Source organism: Dreissena polymorpha, chromosome 4, assembly GCF_020536995.1.
Source record: "Dreissena polymorpha isolate Duluth1 chromosome 4, UMN_Dpol_1.0, whole genome shotgun sequence".
Taxonomy (NCBI): Eukaryota; Metazoa; Mollusca; class Bivalvia; order Myida; family Dreissenidae; genus Dreissena; species Dreissena polymorpha.
In genome coordinates, this window is record NC_068358.1 from 1,406,964 (window position 1) to 1,424,696 (window position 17,733).

At 35.1% G+C, this 17,733-nt stretch overlaps 2 protein-coding genes across 13 annotated transcripts in view; one reads left to right on the forward strand and one right to left on the reverse strand.

Moving 5' to 3' along the window:
- Nucleotides 1-100: 100 nt before the first annotated feature.
- On the forward strand, nt 101-1,603 carry LOC127876206 (U11/U12 small nuclear ribonucleoprotein 35 kDa protein-like). 2 transcript variants are annotated; one of them, XM_052421262.1, is made up of 2 exons: nt 101-213; nt 644-1,603. In XM_052421262.1, the coding sequence occupies exon 2, from the start codon at nt 659-661 to the stop codon at nt 1,397-1,399; it is 741 nt and encodes a 246-aa protein (XP_052277222.1). In that variant the 5' UTR covers nt 101-213; nt 644-658; the 3' UTR covers nt 1,400-1,603. The 2 variants fall into 2 exon arrangements, with proteins under 2 accessions (XP_052277222.1, XP_052277223.1); XM_052421263.1 differs by lacking the exon at nt 101-213 and adding an exon at nt 456-479.
- A 3,455-nt stretch (nt 1,604-5,058) lies between these two features.
- LOC127876194 (katanin p60 ATPase-containing subunit A-like 2) overlaps nt 5,059-17,733 on the reverse strand; it is a 63,427-nt gene continuing 50,752 nt past the window's right edge. For all 11 annotated transcript variants that reach the window (XM_052421238.1, XM_052421236.1, XM_052421234.1 and 8 more), the window contains 8 exons: nt 17,538-17,636; nt 16,850-16,913; nt 16,377-16,495; nt 15,758-15,852; nt 13,380-13,487; nt 11,749-11,917; nt 9,807-9,909; nt 5,059-8,385 (listed from right to left, as the gene is read on the reverse strand). In XM_052421238.1, coding sequence (XP_052277198.1) covers nt 8,252-8,385; nt 9,807-9,909; nt 11,749-11,917; nt 13,380-13,487; nt 15,758-15,852; nt 16,377-16,495; nt 16,850-16,913; nt 17,538-17,636 — 891 coding nt within the window. In that variant the 3' untranslated portion in view covers nt 5,059-8,251. The remainder of the gene's footprint in view (nt 8,386-9,806; nt 9,910-11,748; nt 11,918-13,379; nt 13,488-15,757; nt 15,853-16,376; nt 16,496-16,849; nt 16,914-17,537; nt 17,637-17,733) is intronic.

A 17,733-nucleotide genomic window follows, 5' to 3' on the forward strand; every position in this document is an offset into this window, starting at 1 on the left:
AAAGGATAATGGTTCATGTTTTTAAACGATTATTTACAATTGTCTTAACATGTTTTAGTATAAAGTGTTTGATATAAATAGAAATTTTACAACATAGAACTTTACATTCATATGTCGTAAAAGAAAACAGTTCATTTCAGTAATTGTTTGTTGTGCTTACTTGCACGCTTTGGCTGCAAGTTTCTTATAACTAAACATCAACTGTCCTTTTAGGTAGAACATTTAGTACATTAAAGCATCATCCGTTCTGTAGTTAATGGTTTTGTATTTTCAGGCAAACTAACCGCAGGCCTACTGTCATTGCAATAAAAATTAACTTATTGAATTAATAAATTGAAGTTCTATGTTTACTTAAACTCAATGTTTACTTATAGAATGTATTTGTTTCAATAATCTTTACTTTTTATACCGGCGTTTGATATCTTGATTAAGGATCAACATAAAATGTTCAGTTACTTTCCTAAAAAGACAGATAAAAGGTATAAAACAACTTTTTCAATATTTCGCTTTATTTATGCTAGTTCTTCTTGAATGCTCTGAGCTTTTATAAGTACATACTCCCAGCAACCTGGAGGGTGAATAGCTGGGAGTTGTATTATTGCAACTATTATTTATACATGATAAATGTAACTTATTGTTTCAGTACTGAAAACCCAAAATGACACATTGGTGTGCAGTTCCGAAAGTGTATGATCCACTGAAAGCTGGGAGCATCGATGGAACTGACACAGAACCTCATGATAGAGCAATTTTACGTGCCATGAATGCCAAATACAAACCAAACAAAAGTGTTGTTGGTGATCCAGAGAATACAGTCTTTGTTGGCCGTCTCAGTCCAAACACTGATGAAGAAATGATAGAGGAACATTTCAAGAAATATGGGAAGATAAAACGATTGCGTCTTGTGAGGGATATTGTGACAGGGTTTTCACGTTGTTATGCTTTTGTTGAGTACTTCAACAATGATGACGCTTATGGGGCACAGAGAAACGCGGATAAGACAATTCTTGATGAGAAAGAGATTTATGTAGATTTTGAATGTGAAAGAACAATGAAAGGATGGATACCAAGAAGACTTGGTGGTGGCATATGTGGAAAGAAAGAATCTGGCCAGTTAAGATTTGGTGGCATAAATAGACCATTTAAGAAACCATTCAATGTAGACAGTATACAAAATACAGAAGGTTCAACATTTCGTGAGAGACTTGATGTACAGGAGAGAGGGGACCTGAGGGACAGAGATAGGTATAACAGACCTGAAGGGAACATGTACAGCCAAAGAGATAGAGGTCAAAGATCTGGTGACAGAAGGTCTAGGGACAGGTCAGAGAAGGGTCAAAGTTCACGAGATCGGAGGTCAAGAAGCAGAACATCTGAGCGTTCTAGACATAAGCATTAATTGACAAATAGTCATATTGATTTTAATTGTAATTACCTGATGCCAAGTAGCTATTTGTTTAGTTATTTGAAATGTGTTCCGTTATTATACAGTAATGAGTATTCGGTCTAAACATCGGTGATCACAATGCTTGTAGAAAATGTCAGATTGCTTACGTTCATATGTAATATGTTACCTTCTGAAAATAAATATTTATTATTATTACTTCTACTTGACTTTTTGGGAGACTAACTGTGCCTCAACAATTCTGGTACTTCGTGGTCTGTTGTACAGCAACATACAAGAGAATCATTTAACACTATTTTGTCATTTCAGAACTTACAATTACATACTAAACAATAACTATTAATATAATAATAACTTTGTAATTTTGTTGAAGTTAGATCATGTTCTGTTTCAGTATACTATAAAATAGAATATCAATTTTAGTCAGATTATGATTGTTTTTTCTCTTAACCCTTTGCATGCTGGGAAATTTGTCGTCTGCTAAAATGTCGTCTGCTGAATTTCTAAAATTAGCATTTTCTTCGATTTTTTTCCAAAGAATACTATCAGAATAGCAAACAGTTTGGATCCTGATGAGACGCCACGTTCTGTGGCGTCTCATCTGGATCCAAACTGTTTGCAAAGGCCTTCAAAATTCGGTTCCAGCACTGAAAGAGTTAAATTACATTTGAAAGTCTAAGACAGCAACAAATAGATTACCCATCCAGCATCCAATGCGAAAGCAAACTTACTTTACATACTATTTATCACAATTGTATAGTCTCTCAACACAGGCATTCTTCAAACAAACCTATTACATGTACTTGTTGCTGCATGATTTCATGCAAAAAAGTGTACTAAATTGTGATTTTTGTATGCATTTACATGTTTAGGGGACAGGATTATTCCATAATAGTATAATCGTTAATCAAAATAAAAATTTAATTTCCATTTTGACATGGACATGTGTCATTGAATTATACTAACTGGCATTAACTGTGGAAACTTTTGCATTAGAATTAACTCTTACAGTGCTGGAACCAAATTGTGAAAGCCTTTGCAAACAGTTTGGAATGTGGCGTCTCATCAGGATCTTAACTGTTTGCTATTCTTATAGTATTCTTTAAAGAAAATCGAAGAAAATGCTAATTTTTGAAATTCAGCAGACAACATTTCAGAAGACGACAAATTTCCCAGCATGCAAAGGGTTAATAGGCATTATTTACATAACAGTAAAGAACAGCTGCTGCAGTTTCTGTCATACCAATTTAGCTAGTGTGCCATGTACAGGCTTTCTACTGGTCCCTACGTTTCCTACTTTTCCCTACTTCTTTTTTCTTAACCCTACTTTTTCCTACTTTTTTCAAAAATAGCCCTATTATCCCTACTTTTTCAGTTTGCAAGTAAAATAAATAAAATGTAAAACGAAGGCTTACATGATTCTTCTTTAGATATTTTGCAGAATTTCTATTCATTATGAATCTGTTGTAATGAGTCAAGTTCAGATGTGTTTGGGGGATCACCTTGTGATGTCCATCCTTGAAAGCACCATGGTTCCTTGGCTAGTCTGAGTACAGACATACTGGTCTTTAGGTAAGATAATATCTTTTTACACTGTGAAAATACATGTATGTTCTATTTAATCATAACATATGTGCTTCTTGAAATAGAGTTGACAGATATGCTTGCTTCATCTAGACTTTACACTGCCAATTTTCTTTTTTTCCCAATGATGCTACTAGCTGAGGGAGCCCAAAAATGCCATGCTGTGTTTTAAACCTTATGGTTTAAATTCGTAATTGCAGATGCTGCTTTCCTTTCTTACAAAATACATTTAAGTTTATATGTAAAGCTTGTTTTTCCTAACTGTCATATTAATCATAAATAATTGTGTATGACCCCACAAAAAAGGAGGGGGTGATTTGCCATTGTTTGTCTGTCCGTCCGTCTGGCTGTCCATAGCCCAAAGCTTGTGTTGCGCAGAACTCAAAAGTATAACTGCTAGAGCCATCTTTCTGTGAATAGTTGTCAGCTTGTGAACTTGTATACCTGAGTATTTTGATGCAAGTGTATCAGATATCTATGGAGTTATGGCCCCTAATTTAGCAAACAATATGAATCTTTGTGACAGAGCCAAATTGTGGGGGCATCTGTGTCCTATGGACACACATCTACTTTAAAATTAATACATTGATTAGAATTTGATTAACACCATGGCATTTGTAGTTTGTTTCAAATGAGCTTAAATGCAGAAGCTTCCGGGGGCCTCCGGCCCCCTGTACCCACTGGGGCCCTATCGGCCCCCAGATTTTATGTTCAGTATTTTGGGAATTTTCAACTTTCACCCATGTACATTGTATTTATGGACTTGCTGCAATTTTTTTGCAAGTGTAAATTTTGACAATCATACCTTCATATAATTATGTTGCACTTAAACAGTACAGTATATGTTGTCATCTTACATTTTAGTTTACTCATTTTATCACCTTTGCAAACGGAAAAGACCTTAAGTCTCTGTTTGCTTATACAATTATAATAAAAATATAATACTTCACTATTGTCTGTGGTGAGAAAATTCTCTGTTTAAGTACTTGGGCAAGAATACTTATATATTCATAGTGGGTGAAGTTTGGTACATATTCATGGAGGAAAGGGTTAATACTAAGGGCTTTTGTACTTTGCTTTATAAGATTAACAGACTCAGTGTATGTTTTGAATGTCATGTTCATTATTGTATTCCATTGTGTAAATTGATGCTAAATGAGAAATAAATATTTCAGTTGCCTGTATTTCAAGGATGGGCAGAACAAGGCATTCTCACAGCATCAGATGGACTAGGATATGTATCAATTTAATGGTAATTCCAGCTGAAAAATGGTAATAATTTTCTTATTTAGCCCTACATTTTAACAGTAAAAGCCCTACTTTGCCCTACTTTGTGCTAAAATCTTGCCCTACTTTTGCACTAGTTTTTTTGTGGAGAGGCAGTAGAAAGCATGCATGTATTTGTTTATAACAAATAGAATGCAAAATTGTAAATGTTGGCAGTGGCATGTCAACTTTGTACCTACATTACTATAACATATATTCTGAACTTTTTATGTGATCATTTTGAAATTTTAGGTTACTGAGGTAGTGTTTGTAGGCATATAAAGCAGGTTAATTAAGTTTATCATTTTTGCTAAGATACAAGAGTTATGGTCTGTCAGTCAACACATCCTTCTCACAGATATCCATTCTGGACAGAAACATGTGTAGGTTGTTGCAACATTGAGACTTTTCCTAAATCTAGAGCTAAGGATGATTGAGCGAGCCTCGTTCTTGGGAACTGAGCTTAATGCATGACTGTGCAGTTCGCACGGGATAATCAGGGACAACACTTTCCGCCTTTATGAATTTTTTTTTCAAGGAAGTCTCTTCTTAATGAAAATCCAGTTTAGGTGGAAAGTGTCGTCCTTGATAAGCCTGTACTAAATGTACATGCATTAAGCCCAGTTTTCCCAGATTGAGGCTCAATTGCACTTTAAAATTTACATAAGTCAACAATCATAACCTTTTAACCCCAACAGGGAGAAAACTCTGGGGCAAATGTTTTACTTCCTACATGATTGTTCAATATTCTATTCATAATTATGAACATTAAATAAATTAATTTAAAACAAAACTTTTAATAGTTCAATTCCAATTTTATTGATTTTTGCACAAAATAACAAGTTTCACCATCATAAATATTCCATTATATTGTAAATGATTGTATACAATACACAGGGTCATAGAAGCAATGCATAGCAATATTAAAAAGCAGTGCTGCAATGCATAGACATGTTCATACCAAATATAAATATGTGGGTTAACATCTACTATAGATTATCAGCAGTGATCACACAAATATAGACATCACAAACCATGCATAGATTGAGTTAACAAGAACATTCACATATTAAATACAAATAAATTATGCATTATTGTGGTACTGTGATTCTTCGTGGATAATTTAACTTAAAACATAAAGGATGTGCAGAGAAATGTTAAATTTTAGAATACCGGTAACTGTAACATAGCTTAAACTTGAGACATCTGTCTTTCTTTTGGCTGAAGTCTGAATAGCATGTTAAAAAAAGAGGAACAATCCAAAAAATTTAAATGAGCCATTGTAAAAGTAACTGAATCAATTTAGAACATATCTTAATTAACTTATGCACAAAACAATGTTACCCCACCCTTATATTTTTGATATAGTATTTGTCAAATTACAACAGAAACAAACACAAAAACAATTCAATGACATAACAAATAGTTTGTGCAAAGTAAATTGCAAGTGAATATAGCAGCAGTCTGTTGCTTTATCATAGACAAAATGAAATCACACAATTGTTGCAGTATTTTGTGATGCATAGGTAAATAAGTTGTTAATTTTACAAAAGTGAAATGTTTCAACAATGTTATCCCTCATTTGCAAATATCTTTTCTGACTTTTATAATTAAACAAATTAGGTCAAGAAATTTAACTAGTTCTTTTGATCATGTACACTTATGTATCATGTTAATAAATTACGCTCATTTCAGTCATTAACAACTATTCGATATACATCAATATGTAACACTAAATGGGTAACCAAACCTATCAACATATTTCATAAAAAAACTAGCTGAATTGCTTGTTGAAAACGCTATCAAAATGGAAAAAAAACAACACTAGCTAATGGTTGATTTTTATTATAAATTTAAATACAATTCTTTCTGCTTTTTGAAAACAAAAATTCACTATTTAAAAAAACTTGCATCATACAGAAAGATAGTTACTCTAGAGGCCTGATAAATTGGAGATTTATGAATGCATAAATTTCCCGCAAAGCAATTAACGGCAGTGAATGTTTTACAAAATCATTGCCTAACATGACTTAAAGTGCAACATGAACAACATCAATATATATAAAATATAATAATTTAGCATTAATAAATTCAATGTTATTTGTGTAAGCAGTAATCACTAGGGTGCATATTTTTTGTACAGACTGAAAAAAATCCACTCAAATGATTAATAACATATAAATCAATAGAAGTCATGCCCCTTTTTACAGCAGATTTCATGATGCATGACATAGGTTGATCAAAATAGCTCAACTTCAGCACTTTGTGCTCAGGTCAGCTAAAAACAAAATACAAGTGTAATTATTTGTAGTTTCACTGAAAACATTAACACACAGGCACTATTATGTTTCTCTTTAAATATCAAACACTTCACAAAAGCGTTTAAACAGTTTTTGCCATTATAAGGTACTACATGTGCACACAAAAATAGATTTGAAGTATTTAAACATGCCTACATATGTACCAGTAATTGACAATGTTAAAGACTAATACTGATCTATTAAAATAATATTTGTTATAAATATTTATTGTTTTTGTTAGGTTTTGCACCGTTTTCAACAGTATTTCAGTCATATCACAGCCGTCCGTTAACCCTTTGCATGCTGGGAAATTTGTCGTCTGCTAAAATGTCGTCTGCTGAATTTGTAAAATAAGCATTTTCTTCATTATTTTCAAAGAATACTATCAGAATAGCAAACAGTTTGGATCCAGATGAGACGTCACGTTCTGTGGCATCTCATCTGGATCCAAACTGTTTGCAAAGGCCTTTAAAATTCGGTTCCCGCACTGAAAGGGTTAATAAACATTTAGCACATACAATAAGCAATGTAATGTGGCACTACTAATTAAAGCCTCTTCCAGAGACACATGCTCATTTTGTGACTCTTTCTGGGCTACGGTTGAGGTTCAGTTAGCATTTAAAACCCCAATGCTTTCAATTACCATTACAAGGTGGTGGCACAAGCTTTAGTAGTGTTTGAGTTTCATGCTCTGTCCTGTATATAAAAGACAAAGGGTAACTTGCATTAAAAAAAATATTTGCAAGTGTTACATAGACTCACCTTTAATAATATTTTTGATTTGGAGTACTACAATCAATATAAATATACCGGTATTACTATATATGTTATATTTTTCATTGCAACTGCGTAAAAAAACATTGCAACATTGTTTAAAAAAATATAACTATGTAAACAAAAATACTTTATCACAGTTAAAACAACCACAAAATACAAAGCTTTTTTCAAATTCATAAAAACATCTGTTGAACTGGTCCATTTACATTTATTTCTCAAATAGCTTAGTAATCTACATCTTACTAGCTTTCTTGACAATATGTCAAGCAATTATAAACAACATATCTCACATTAAAATTGACAATTGTGTTTTCACAGAATAAACTGGTAGCACATTGTGCTGGTACTGACCAAAATTTAATATCCTATTAAAATGTAATTTAATTTCAGTATAATATAATGTAATGCACAGAAGGTTTAAAACACATGACAATAAGAAGTAACCTATGGGCACAACAAAGATAAACATGTATATGCAAAGTACTAAAAACAAACACTCAATAAAATGTTGTACTTATAAAATACAAGATGAGTTTTTAATTGCTTTCATTAATTTCAAGTCATAAACTTAACTTTATATGCTTGCATCAAAACCAATAATTTGTACAAGTTTGTTTAAATAAACAGTTTTGTAACTGAAATGGTTATGATTGGAGAACCATCCTATATGTAGCATTAATGCCCTCTAAAAATCAGGCTTTAACCCTTTGCTTGCTGGGAAATTTGTCATCTGCTAAAATGTCGTCTGCTGAATTTTAAAATGTTTGCAAAGGCCTGCAAAATTCGGTTCCATCACTGAAAGAGTTAACAAAAAAAAGAACATCAGCACATGTCTTATAGACCTCAATCCTCTATCACAGACAAAAATATTCAGTGGACGGAATGTTGAAATCTCATGAGTTTTTGTTATCTAGACACATCAGACAGACTCGTATTCCCGCTGCCAGGCTATATATTTGTCCTTCATTTGCTTCCCAGAAGGCTTTGTTCGCTCAAGTGCCTTTAAGACGTCTGTTGTAATAATAGTGTCCAATCTTATGTGAAGTTCTCGGCCTGAAATAACAAGTAATTCTTTTTTAAAGAAAGTATTGCAAGTGAATTATTACACACCAAGATTAAAGACATAGAAAACTATATACATTATTAAATATAGAATAATCATTATAAAGCTTAGGTATTCTGAAAGTATTATACACATGTGACATTGGCTTAGTACAAAATTGGATTTTATTTGTGTCTGATTCCAATTGACAAAGTTCATTATTTATACTGAAATCTGTTTTAAAATATTTGGTAATATAATAGTTCAAACACAATCTGCAAGATAAATATTGACACAAACAAGATTTCCATTGAAGATGGGCAAACTAAATAAGTAATTTGCTTAATTGTGATTTCATAACTTTCTACATTCCCACTTTTAGTGGCTTTTAATTTAAAATTCCCCAACCGAAACTTAAAAAACAAAAGAGAAAAATAAACTTAAGCAGTTCTTTTAAAGCCAAACACTTCAATATGTTAAATAAACCTTGTATGCATCAGTTTCTGGCTAAACAATCAAATAAAATGTGTAAGTTGTGTAAGACATAAACTTAGAGACTACACTGCAACTCCAAACTATCGCGGTTGAAGGGGTCCAAAGATCGCGACCGTGATATATCCGGTGCGCGATATAAATTGTAAGGTTATGTATGCATGTATATGTATGCATTAGCATCGTTATGCAATCTCAAAACACGCTATTTACCTACCTTATTCAATTATGTGTTATATCCATATGTTATTCATTGGTATAACACAAAACATTATTCCTTGTGAGTATTTTTAAATGCATATAATTAAATTTGTAATCCAAAAAACATTGCAGAGTTGTATTGTTCAAGAAAGCATGCACAAATTAGACCCATGTATAAAATGACGTCATTCATTCTCATGAAAAGAATGGAAAGCATGGGTTTTAATAGTAGTGCATTTTGACAAACTGAGGGATCTTTACCTCTAAATTAAAGCAAGTAGTTTACACTGTATCTAACGCACACAGATTGTTGAGATAGGTCTGTATTGACTTGTGACATTTACAGTTATAATTGTGTATACCTTCATGTGTGCACTGGTGCGTTTCGGCAGTTCAAAGCAAATTTAATACAGAATGGTAACACCCGAAATGACCTGGGATGTTTGACAAGAGGGGCTATTGTTTATCACAGTACACAGGTGTTAAAGTGATGTACAATGTAAGCAAACAATCTGGTCAAAACTGGATTATGAATGTTGGATTAAAGTTGGTGAAAAAAGGGAAAAATACTAGCTTGAAACGGATTTTAATTCATCAAATTCTAAGATTAAAACATTTTATTTGGGGATTATGCTCGTCAGATTTTTGGGAGCCATAGCCGATTCGCGATATATTGGACAACGCGATATAAAAGACCGTGATATATTGGAGTTGCAGTGTATTCACGATAATTGTTCACCTTCTGAGTGGTTTTCGAGGGCATCAAATATTTTTCTGACTGGTCTCATGGCTGCCTCTTTACACACCAACTGGATATCTGACCCTGAATATCCCTCGGTTTTCTGTGAAATACAAGTAATCGTATCACAAAATAAGAAACTTGTAAAACAAGGATATCAGTAAAACTGATGGATGCTCCCCAATAACGCTTTGTCAATATATGGGTTAATTGCGTGGAAAAAAGTGTGACCTTGAGAAAATGTATTATTAGCCTCAGTGACCTTGACCCCAGTGACATCAAACCTCATCAAAATGTAGAGATCCATGCAAGGTACCTACATGCCAAATATATAAGAGATCGGTCAAATATTGAAGGCGCTATGAGAAACTGTAACCAAAGTGACCTTGAAAATATCTATTAATAGCCTTGGTGACCTTGACCCCAGTGACCTCAAACATCATCAAAAGGTAGAGGTACATGCAAGGTACCTACATGCCAAATATGGAAGAGATCGGTAAAATATTGAAGGCGCTATGAGAAACTGTAAAATTAAGTGTGACGGAAAATCTATTATTAGCCTCCGTGACCTTGACCCCAGTGATGTCAAACCTCATCAAAAGGTATAGGTCCATGCAAGGTGCCTACCTGCCAAATATGTAAGAGATCGGTAAAATATTGCAGGCGCTATGAGAAACTGTAACAAAAATGTGACGGAAAATCTATTATTAGCCTTGGTGACCTTGACCTTGACCCCAGTGACCTCAAACCTCATAAAAAGGTAGAGGTCCATGCAAGGTACCTACATGCCAAATATGTAAGAGATCCGTAAAATATTAAAGGCGCTATGAGAAACTGTAACAAAAGTGTGACGGTGGGAAGTACGGAAGTATGGAAGCACAAACTGGCAACTATATGCTCCGCATATATATATATATATATATATGGGGAGCATAAAAACTGCTTACATGTAATTTGAATATTGTTTTGTGAAAAAATCACATGATGGCATGGTCATTTTATCATGTTAAATTTATCCAGTGCCATTCTATTACGATAGGAAAAGATTAAGTTAAAGAACCAACAAAGAAACTTTCTAAATGACCATGTTATATAACTTGAATTCTTGGTAAAGCATGTAAATATATTTCCAGACTTTGCAAATACATTATTTTAACCTTAAACTATTTCGATTCTAATTATAAAACCATAGCAGATATATAAATTTTCATTTTTAGGCACCACAAACACATTCACAACATTATAAGTGTTCAAAATGAATAACAATTCATTGTTAATGGGCTAAGGTAATTCAAAAACAAAGGAAACAGCATGAATGAGCATAAAGTAAGTGTTATATTGAAGTCGAACGGCTTTACGGCAGAGCGATGTCTGAGCAAAATATAGCTAAGAATATTTAACGTAGTATTTGTAGTATATAAATCATCATCAATCTGTATTACCTTCGTATATACGTAACATACAATAGGTGATGATGCATGCTGTGGCTTCCGTGAATTGAGGTCAATCAACAAATAGAAAGCGTTTTATCAATTTGTTAATTCATTTCGAGACTTTTGTTCCTGAGTGACTGTGATAAAATACATAATAATCCTTGATTGCCTTATTTGAATTATGCAATTCTTTTAGTAAGTATTTTCAATAACCTATATTAAATGGATAGTACCATATCCATATACGTTTTATATAATTTTTAGAGTTGTATATTTTAAATGATTAGGCCTAAGTGGATGTTTATTGAGTTTAACAAAAACCTTTCTTTTAAATACTTGCTCCAATCATATGCCTTTTCTTCAACAAATGATTACACAAATAAGAACTACATCAGTATTTTTTTTTAATATAATAAAATGGTCATAAGCGCCATACACTTGTTTCCTATATCAGTCTTGACTCTTCATTATAAACTACATTTACAAAACTTATTTATGTTCAAACCCACCAGTGCAAGAAGGTCATAGTCGAGATCTGATAGCAGCTCCAGACCACCCTCGCTGGGGTTGACAACACGGGGTAGGTGGTGCTTGAACATGGCCTTGCGTGCATCAAACGTGGGCAGGTCCACTAGAATTCTCTTCTCCAGACGTCGTAACATCGCATGGTCCAATTCCCTGAAGGAACAGGGCACATAACTTAAGCTTCAAAACAAATGTGAATTGTTACTCTGATTTGTCAGCATTGTTCAAGTTGAACCATATCACTCAGGAATGTATGGATTGCTGGGAAAAGCGTCTTCCACATATACATTTCGAGGTCCTGATATATTTAAAGTTCAAATAAAATTGCTTAAGAAATGTGGAAGTATTTCCCTTCACAAACTTAAAACATTTTAATTGGACTGACCTACTGACAATCCAACAAGGACTCCAATATACCCCCTCCCCGAGATGGCTGTAAAATTATGAAAACCCCAATGAATTGGCACAAGAAATGATCCTGGTTACAAATTCATTTTTTCTTTGTTTTCAAAGCTTTAGGCGAAAATTTGAAGATTCATAGATTATTTGTTTTTCTTTTGAGCTTCGCTACAAGAAAACCAGGCTTAACGTATGTGCGTAAAGTATCTTGCCAGATGAACGTGTGCAGTCTGCCAAGGCTAATCAGGGACAACACTTTTTATCTATGCTTAATTTTTAATTGGAAGACACTTCTGCTATACACAAATATCTTAAAAGCGAAAGTGTCGTCCCTCATTAGACTGTATGGACTGCACATCTTGGACGATACTTACCACACATGAATTAATTAAGGTTTCCCACAGCAAGGCTCAAATGCTTTTTTTTTCACACAATTATTTGAGTCGCATTCTGAGAAAACTGGGCATAATGCATGTGCTTTAAGTGTCGTCCCAGATTAGCCTGGGCAGTCCACACAGGCTAATCAGGGACGACACTTTCCGCCTAAATTGGATTTTTGCTAAGAAGAGACTTCATTAAACGAAAATTGTCATAAAAGCGGAAAGTGTCGTCCCTGATAAGCCTGTGCAGACTGCACAGGCTAATCTGGGACGACACTTTACGCACATGCATTATGCCCAGTTTTCTCAGAACACGACTCATTTAATAATTTTTACTGAACACTTACAAAAAACCTTTAACTTTTCAACTCACAACCTTGCAATAATAACGCTCAAACTGTCTTTTGTTGCATAAGGTACAACAAAGAGTGTATGCACACCATATATTGAGCAATTTTCAAGAAACTTACAACCATACCTCGATTTTAAGCAGAAGTAAGTTTCGGAATATGAAAACATCAAACCTTCAGTTACAATGTTATTGACACCACGAATTGCAGCAACACAATTACAGGAAGATCAACACTTTAAGTATCAGAAACGTATTTTGACCCATTTGTAGTCTCTTAGAAATTCATATTTAATTAAAGACCTTTCTTACAAGAATCAAGTTTTAAAGGCTTCATTTTAAACCCTAGGATACTGATAAGCAGCAAACAGCCTAAAACCTCAACAGTCTGCAGGTGACTGGCAGGCTGTTCTGGTTTTATGTTGGTTGCATAAAGCCATTTTCACTTCACTTCTGAGGGGGAAAGGGTTAAAGAGAGCCCAGTTACCATGGCAAGTTTGAGGCAGCTAGTAGGAAGACCAGGTCATCTGTTTTTGCCAATCCGTCCATCTGTACCAACAATTCCGTCTTCATTCTGCGACTCCCTTCATGTTCACTGCAACATGATAGTTATATCATTATCCACTACTGATTGATAAATAACTGATACACTTTGGTTGATGTAATAAAACACTGTGGTTTAAACCCAACTCAATACGTGTACAAAATATCTTAGATCATCAAAATCTCTGTTTCAATAATTATAAACAATTCGTGTTTTTTTTAACATCAAATCAAGGCATTAAGGCAAGACTCAATACTCAGAAAGAGATAACTTTTACAAGCTCATATTCAATATTGTCCTTGATACCTTGAAAAAACATAGCACACGCATTAATAATCTTCGTAAAATTAGATTCTAAAGCCTCAATTCATAAATAATTGACTTGAAACCTTCATAGGGGACCATGAGAAGAAAATGAGCCATGCTCTGTGAAAAGGGTGTTTGATGCATGTGCATAACGTATCATCCCTGATTTGAGTGTGCAGACTGCGGGTTTTTGATGCATGTGCATAACGTATCATCCCTGATTTGAGTGTGCAGACTGCAGGTGTTTGATGCATGTGCATAACGTATCATCCCTGATTTGAGTGTGCAGACTGCGGGTGTCTGATGCATGTGCATAACGTATCATCCCTGATTTGAGTGTGCAGACTGCGGGTGTTTGATGCATGTGCATAACTTATCATCCCTGATTTGAGTGTGCGGGTGTTTGATGCATGTGCATAACGTATCATCCCTGATTTGAGTGTGCAGACTGCGGGTGTTTGATGCATGTGCATAATGTATCATCCCTGATTTGAGTGTGCAGACTGCAGGTGTTTGATGCATGTGCATAACGTATCATCCCTGATTTGAGTGTGCAGACTGCGGGTGTTTGATGCATGTGCATAAGATATCATCCTTGATTTGAGTGTGCAGACTGCGGTTGTTTGATGCATGTGCATAACGTATCATCCCTGATTTGAGTGTGCAGACTGCGGGTGTTTGATGCATGTGCAAAACGTATCATGCCTGATTTGAGTGTGCAGACTGCGGGTGTTTGATGCATGTGCATAACGTATCATCCCTGATTTGAGTGTGCAGACTGCTGGTGTTTGATGCATGTGCATAACGTATCATCCCTGATTTGAGTGTGCAGACTGCGGGTGTTTGATGCATGTGCATAACATATCATCCCTGATTTGAGTGTGCAGACTGCGGTTGTTTGATGCATGTGCATAACGTATCATCCCTGATTTTAGTGTGCAGACTGTGGGTGTTTGATGCATGTGCATAACGTATCATCCCTGATTTGAGTGTGCAGACTGCGGGTGTTTGATGCATGTGCATAACGTATCATCCCTGATTTGAGTGTGCATAACGTATCATCCCTGATTTGAGTGTGCATAACGTATCATCCCTGATTTGAGTGTGCATAACATATCATCCCTGATTTGAGTGTGCATACCATATCATCCCTGATTTGAGTGTGCATAACGTATCATCCCTGATTTTAGTGTGCAGAATGCGGGTGTTTGATGCATGTGCATAAAGTATCATCCCTGATTTGAGTGTGCAGACTGCGGGTGTTTGATGCATGTGCATAATGTATCATCCCTGATTTGAGTGTGCATAACGTATCATCCCTGATTTGAGTGTGCATAACGTATCATCCCTGATTTGAGTGTGCATAACGTATCATCCCTGATTTGAGTGTGCATAACGTATCATCCTTGATTTGAGTGTGCAGACTGCGGGTGTTTGATGCATGTGCATAACGTATCATCCCTGATTTGAGTGTGCAGACTGCGGTTGTTTGATGCATGTGCATAATGTATCATCCCTGATTTGAGTGTGCATAACGTATCATCCCTGATTTGAGTGTGCATAACGTATCATCCCTGATTTGAGTGTGCATAACGTATCATCCTTGATTTGAGTGTGCAGACTGCGGGTGTTTGATGCATGTGCATAACGTATCATCCCTGATTTGAGTGTGCAGACTGCGGTTGTTTGATGCATGTGCATAATGTATCATCCCTGATTTGAGTGTGCAGACTGCGGGTGTTTGATGCATGTGCATAACGTATCATCCTGATTTGAGTGTGCATAACGTATCATCCCTGATTTGAGTTTGCAGACTGCAGGTGTTTGATGACTGTGCATAACGTATCATCCCTGATTTGAGTGTGCAGACTGCGGGTGTTTGATGACTCTGCATAACGTGTCATCCCTGATTTGAGTGTGCAGACTGCAAAGGCTAATCTTGGACGACACTTAATGCTCATGCATGTAACCCCATTTTCTCAGAATGCGACTCAAAATAAATACCAACCACTTACCCTCCACCTGTAGAGCCCCTCTGACTCATGATGGCTTCCAACTCGTCCAGAAATATCGTGGAAGGAGCGTAAAATCTTGCCATCTCAAATAATACCTGCAAATGAGTTAGGATCATAAAAAATATCATCTTTTGTTGCTTAGCTTACAACATAATTTAAAATTACATAAAAAATCGGACAATGTTCCAAAGAAATACTTGGTTCAAGCAAAAACAGCATTTTTTATTTTATTATATTTCCAAATCTGTCTTCTCAGCCAAACATTGCTTGACATCACACATTTGATTTTCTGATATTGCTTTTTTCAAACTACATAAACCTTGCAACCTAAAAGAATACCATTGATCATGGAAACTATTTGGACTGCGTCATGTGAAAATTGGTCTTATGTTATAAGCCGCAAACTTAGCTCTATACCAGCCTGCACATTCACTGTCCACTAAAAAGTCACTCAAGGTTTTGTGGTCTCAATAGCGGACAAAGAAGCTCCTGACCAAATTGCGGGACTGCAAAGCCTGGCCTGGAGCTAATCTGGCTGCGTATGGGACAACACCCATGAGGTGACTCATTTATTACATAACTGTAAACCATTTACATTCACTGCAAGGAAGACACCCACCCTGACTAGTTTTTCAGAATCGCCTCTCCATTTACTGACAATGCTTGATGCAGAGATATTGAAGAACGTTGTACCACATTCTGTCGCTATCGCCTTTGCCAACAAGGTCTTGCCAGTTCCTGCAATCACAAAAAATTGGCATTTTTACCTTCCCTTAACTGAACAAATTTGGATCCTCCTTTGATGCCCACATATAAGGCTGAAATAACTTAGCAAATATGATATGTACCAAAATATTAACAGTTCACAAAATCGAAGATAAGAAAACATCATATGCTGATTATATAAAGTCTATGATTATTGTTACAGGGCTCTAGTCTATTTCAAATCAATGAGCGCTTAATGAATGAGCACTTTGTAATGTTCAAACTCTTGAAACAATCTGAAATGGAGAAAATAATGCAATATTCAGCACACCATTGTAAACAGTATGGAATGCATTTATTTTCAAGTGATAGAAGAAGCTGTCTTACCTGGTGGTCCATACAATAACAACCCCTTCCATGGACTTAATATCCCTTTAAACAGCTGTGGATACTGCAATACAAAAACAAAATAGTTTGATTTAAAACAATTAACAAAATAATAGTATGGCTTAACTACGCTGCAAATTCAAAATGTTTACTCATAGTTAAACAGAACTAAATTAACAAAGGTCGCCGTGGTGTAATGGATATGGTGTCCGCCTAGCGACCGGGAGGTCACGGGTTCGATACCCACCGTGGGAGCGTTCTTTAGATCCCCCCAAAGACACCAAGTACTGGTTCTAGGCCCAGGAAACGGACTCGAGAGCGTTTATATAAGCCTTAGGCTTTCGATGCAATCGAGCTAAAATAAATAGGTTTAAACTAAATTAACAAATCCAGTCAGTAAAATTACTGCAAGGATTCTTAAACCTCTAAGGAAAATGATTTAGCATCTGCAGTAGAAACAGTGATATGGAGATGTTGTAAATTTACATTAACAAGTTAATAACGCCAACATCAACATTAAGGTAAGTAGAATAGCTTGGACTTTTCAGTGATTAATCAAACTAATAAGTGTGTGTTCAATATATTAACTTTTAACAAATTGGACTACTAAAATGATATGAACAGTATTTTCTCTGCGAATGTATTTACTAAAACAAAAGTTTGAAACAATCATGAACATGGTGTATACCTTTATTGGATATACAACTGCCTCTTTGGCTAACCTCTTTGCTTCATCTAGACCAATAATACTGTCCCATTTAACATTGGGGTTTTGTGAGTAAATATCCTGTAAGGAATAAATCATATGACATAATTTTAAACTAATGAAACAGTGGTGCAAACTCAATCAGGTAATGATCATTTGAATATAACAAATGGCATTT

Coding starts and splice junctions, on each gene's coding strand:
- LOC127876206 (XM_052421262.1), top strand. CDS start 659: ATGACACATTGGTGTGCAGTTCCGAAAGTGTATGATCCACTGAAAGCT.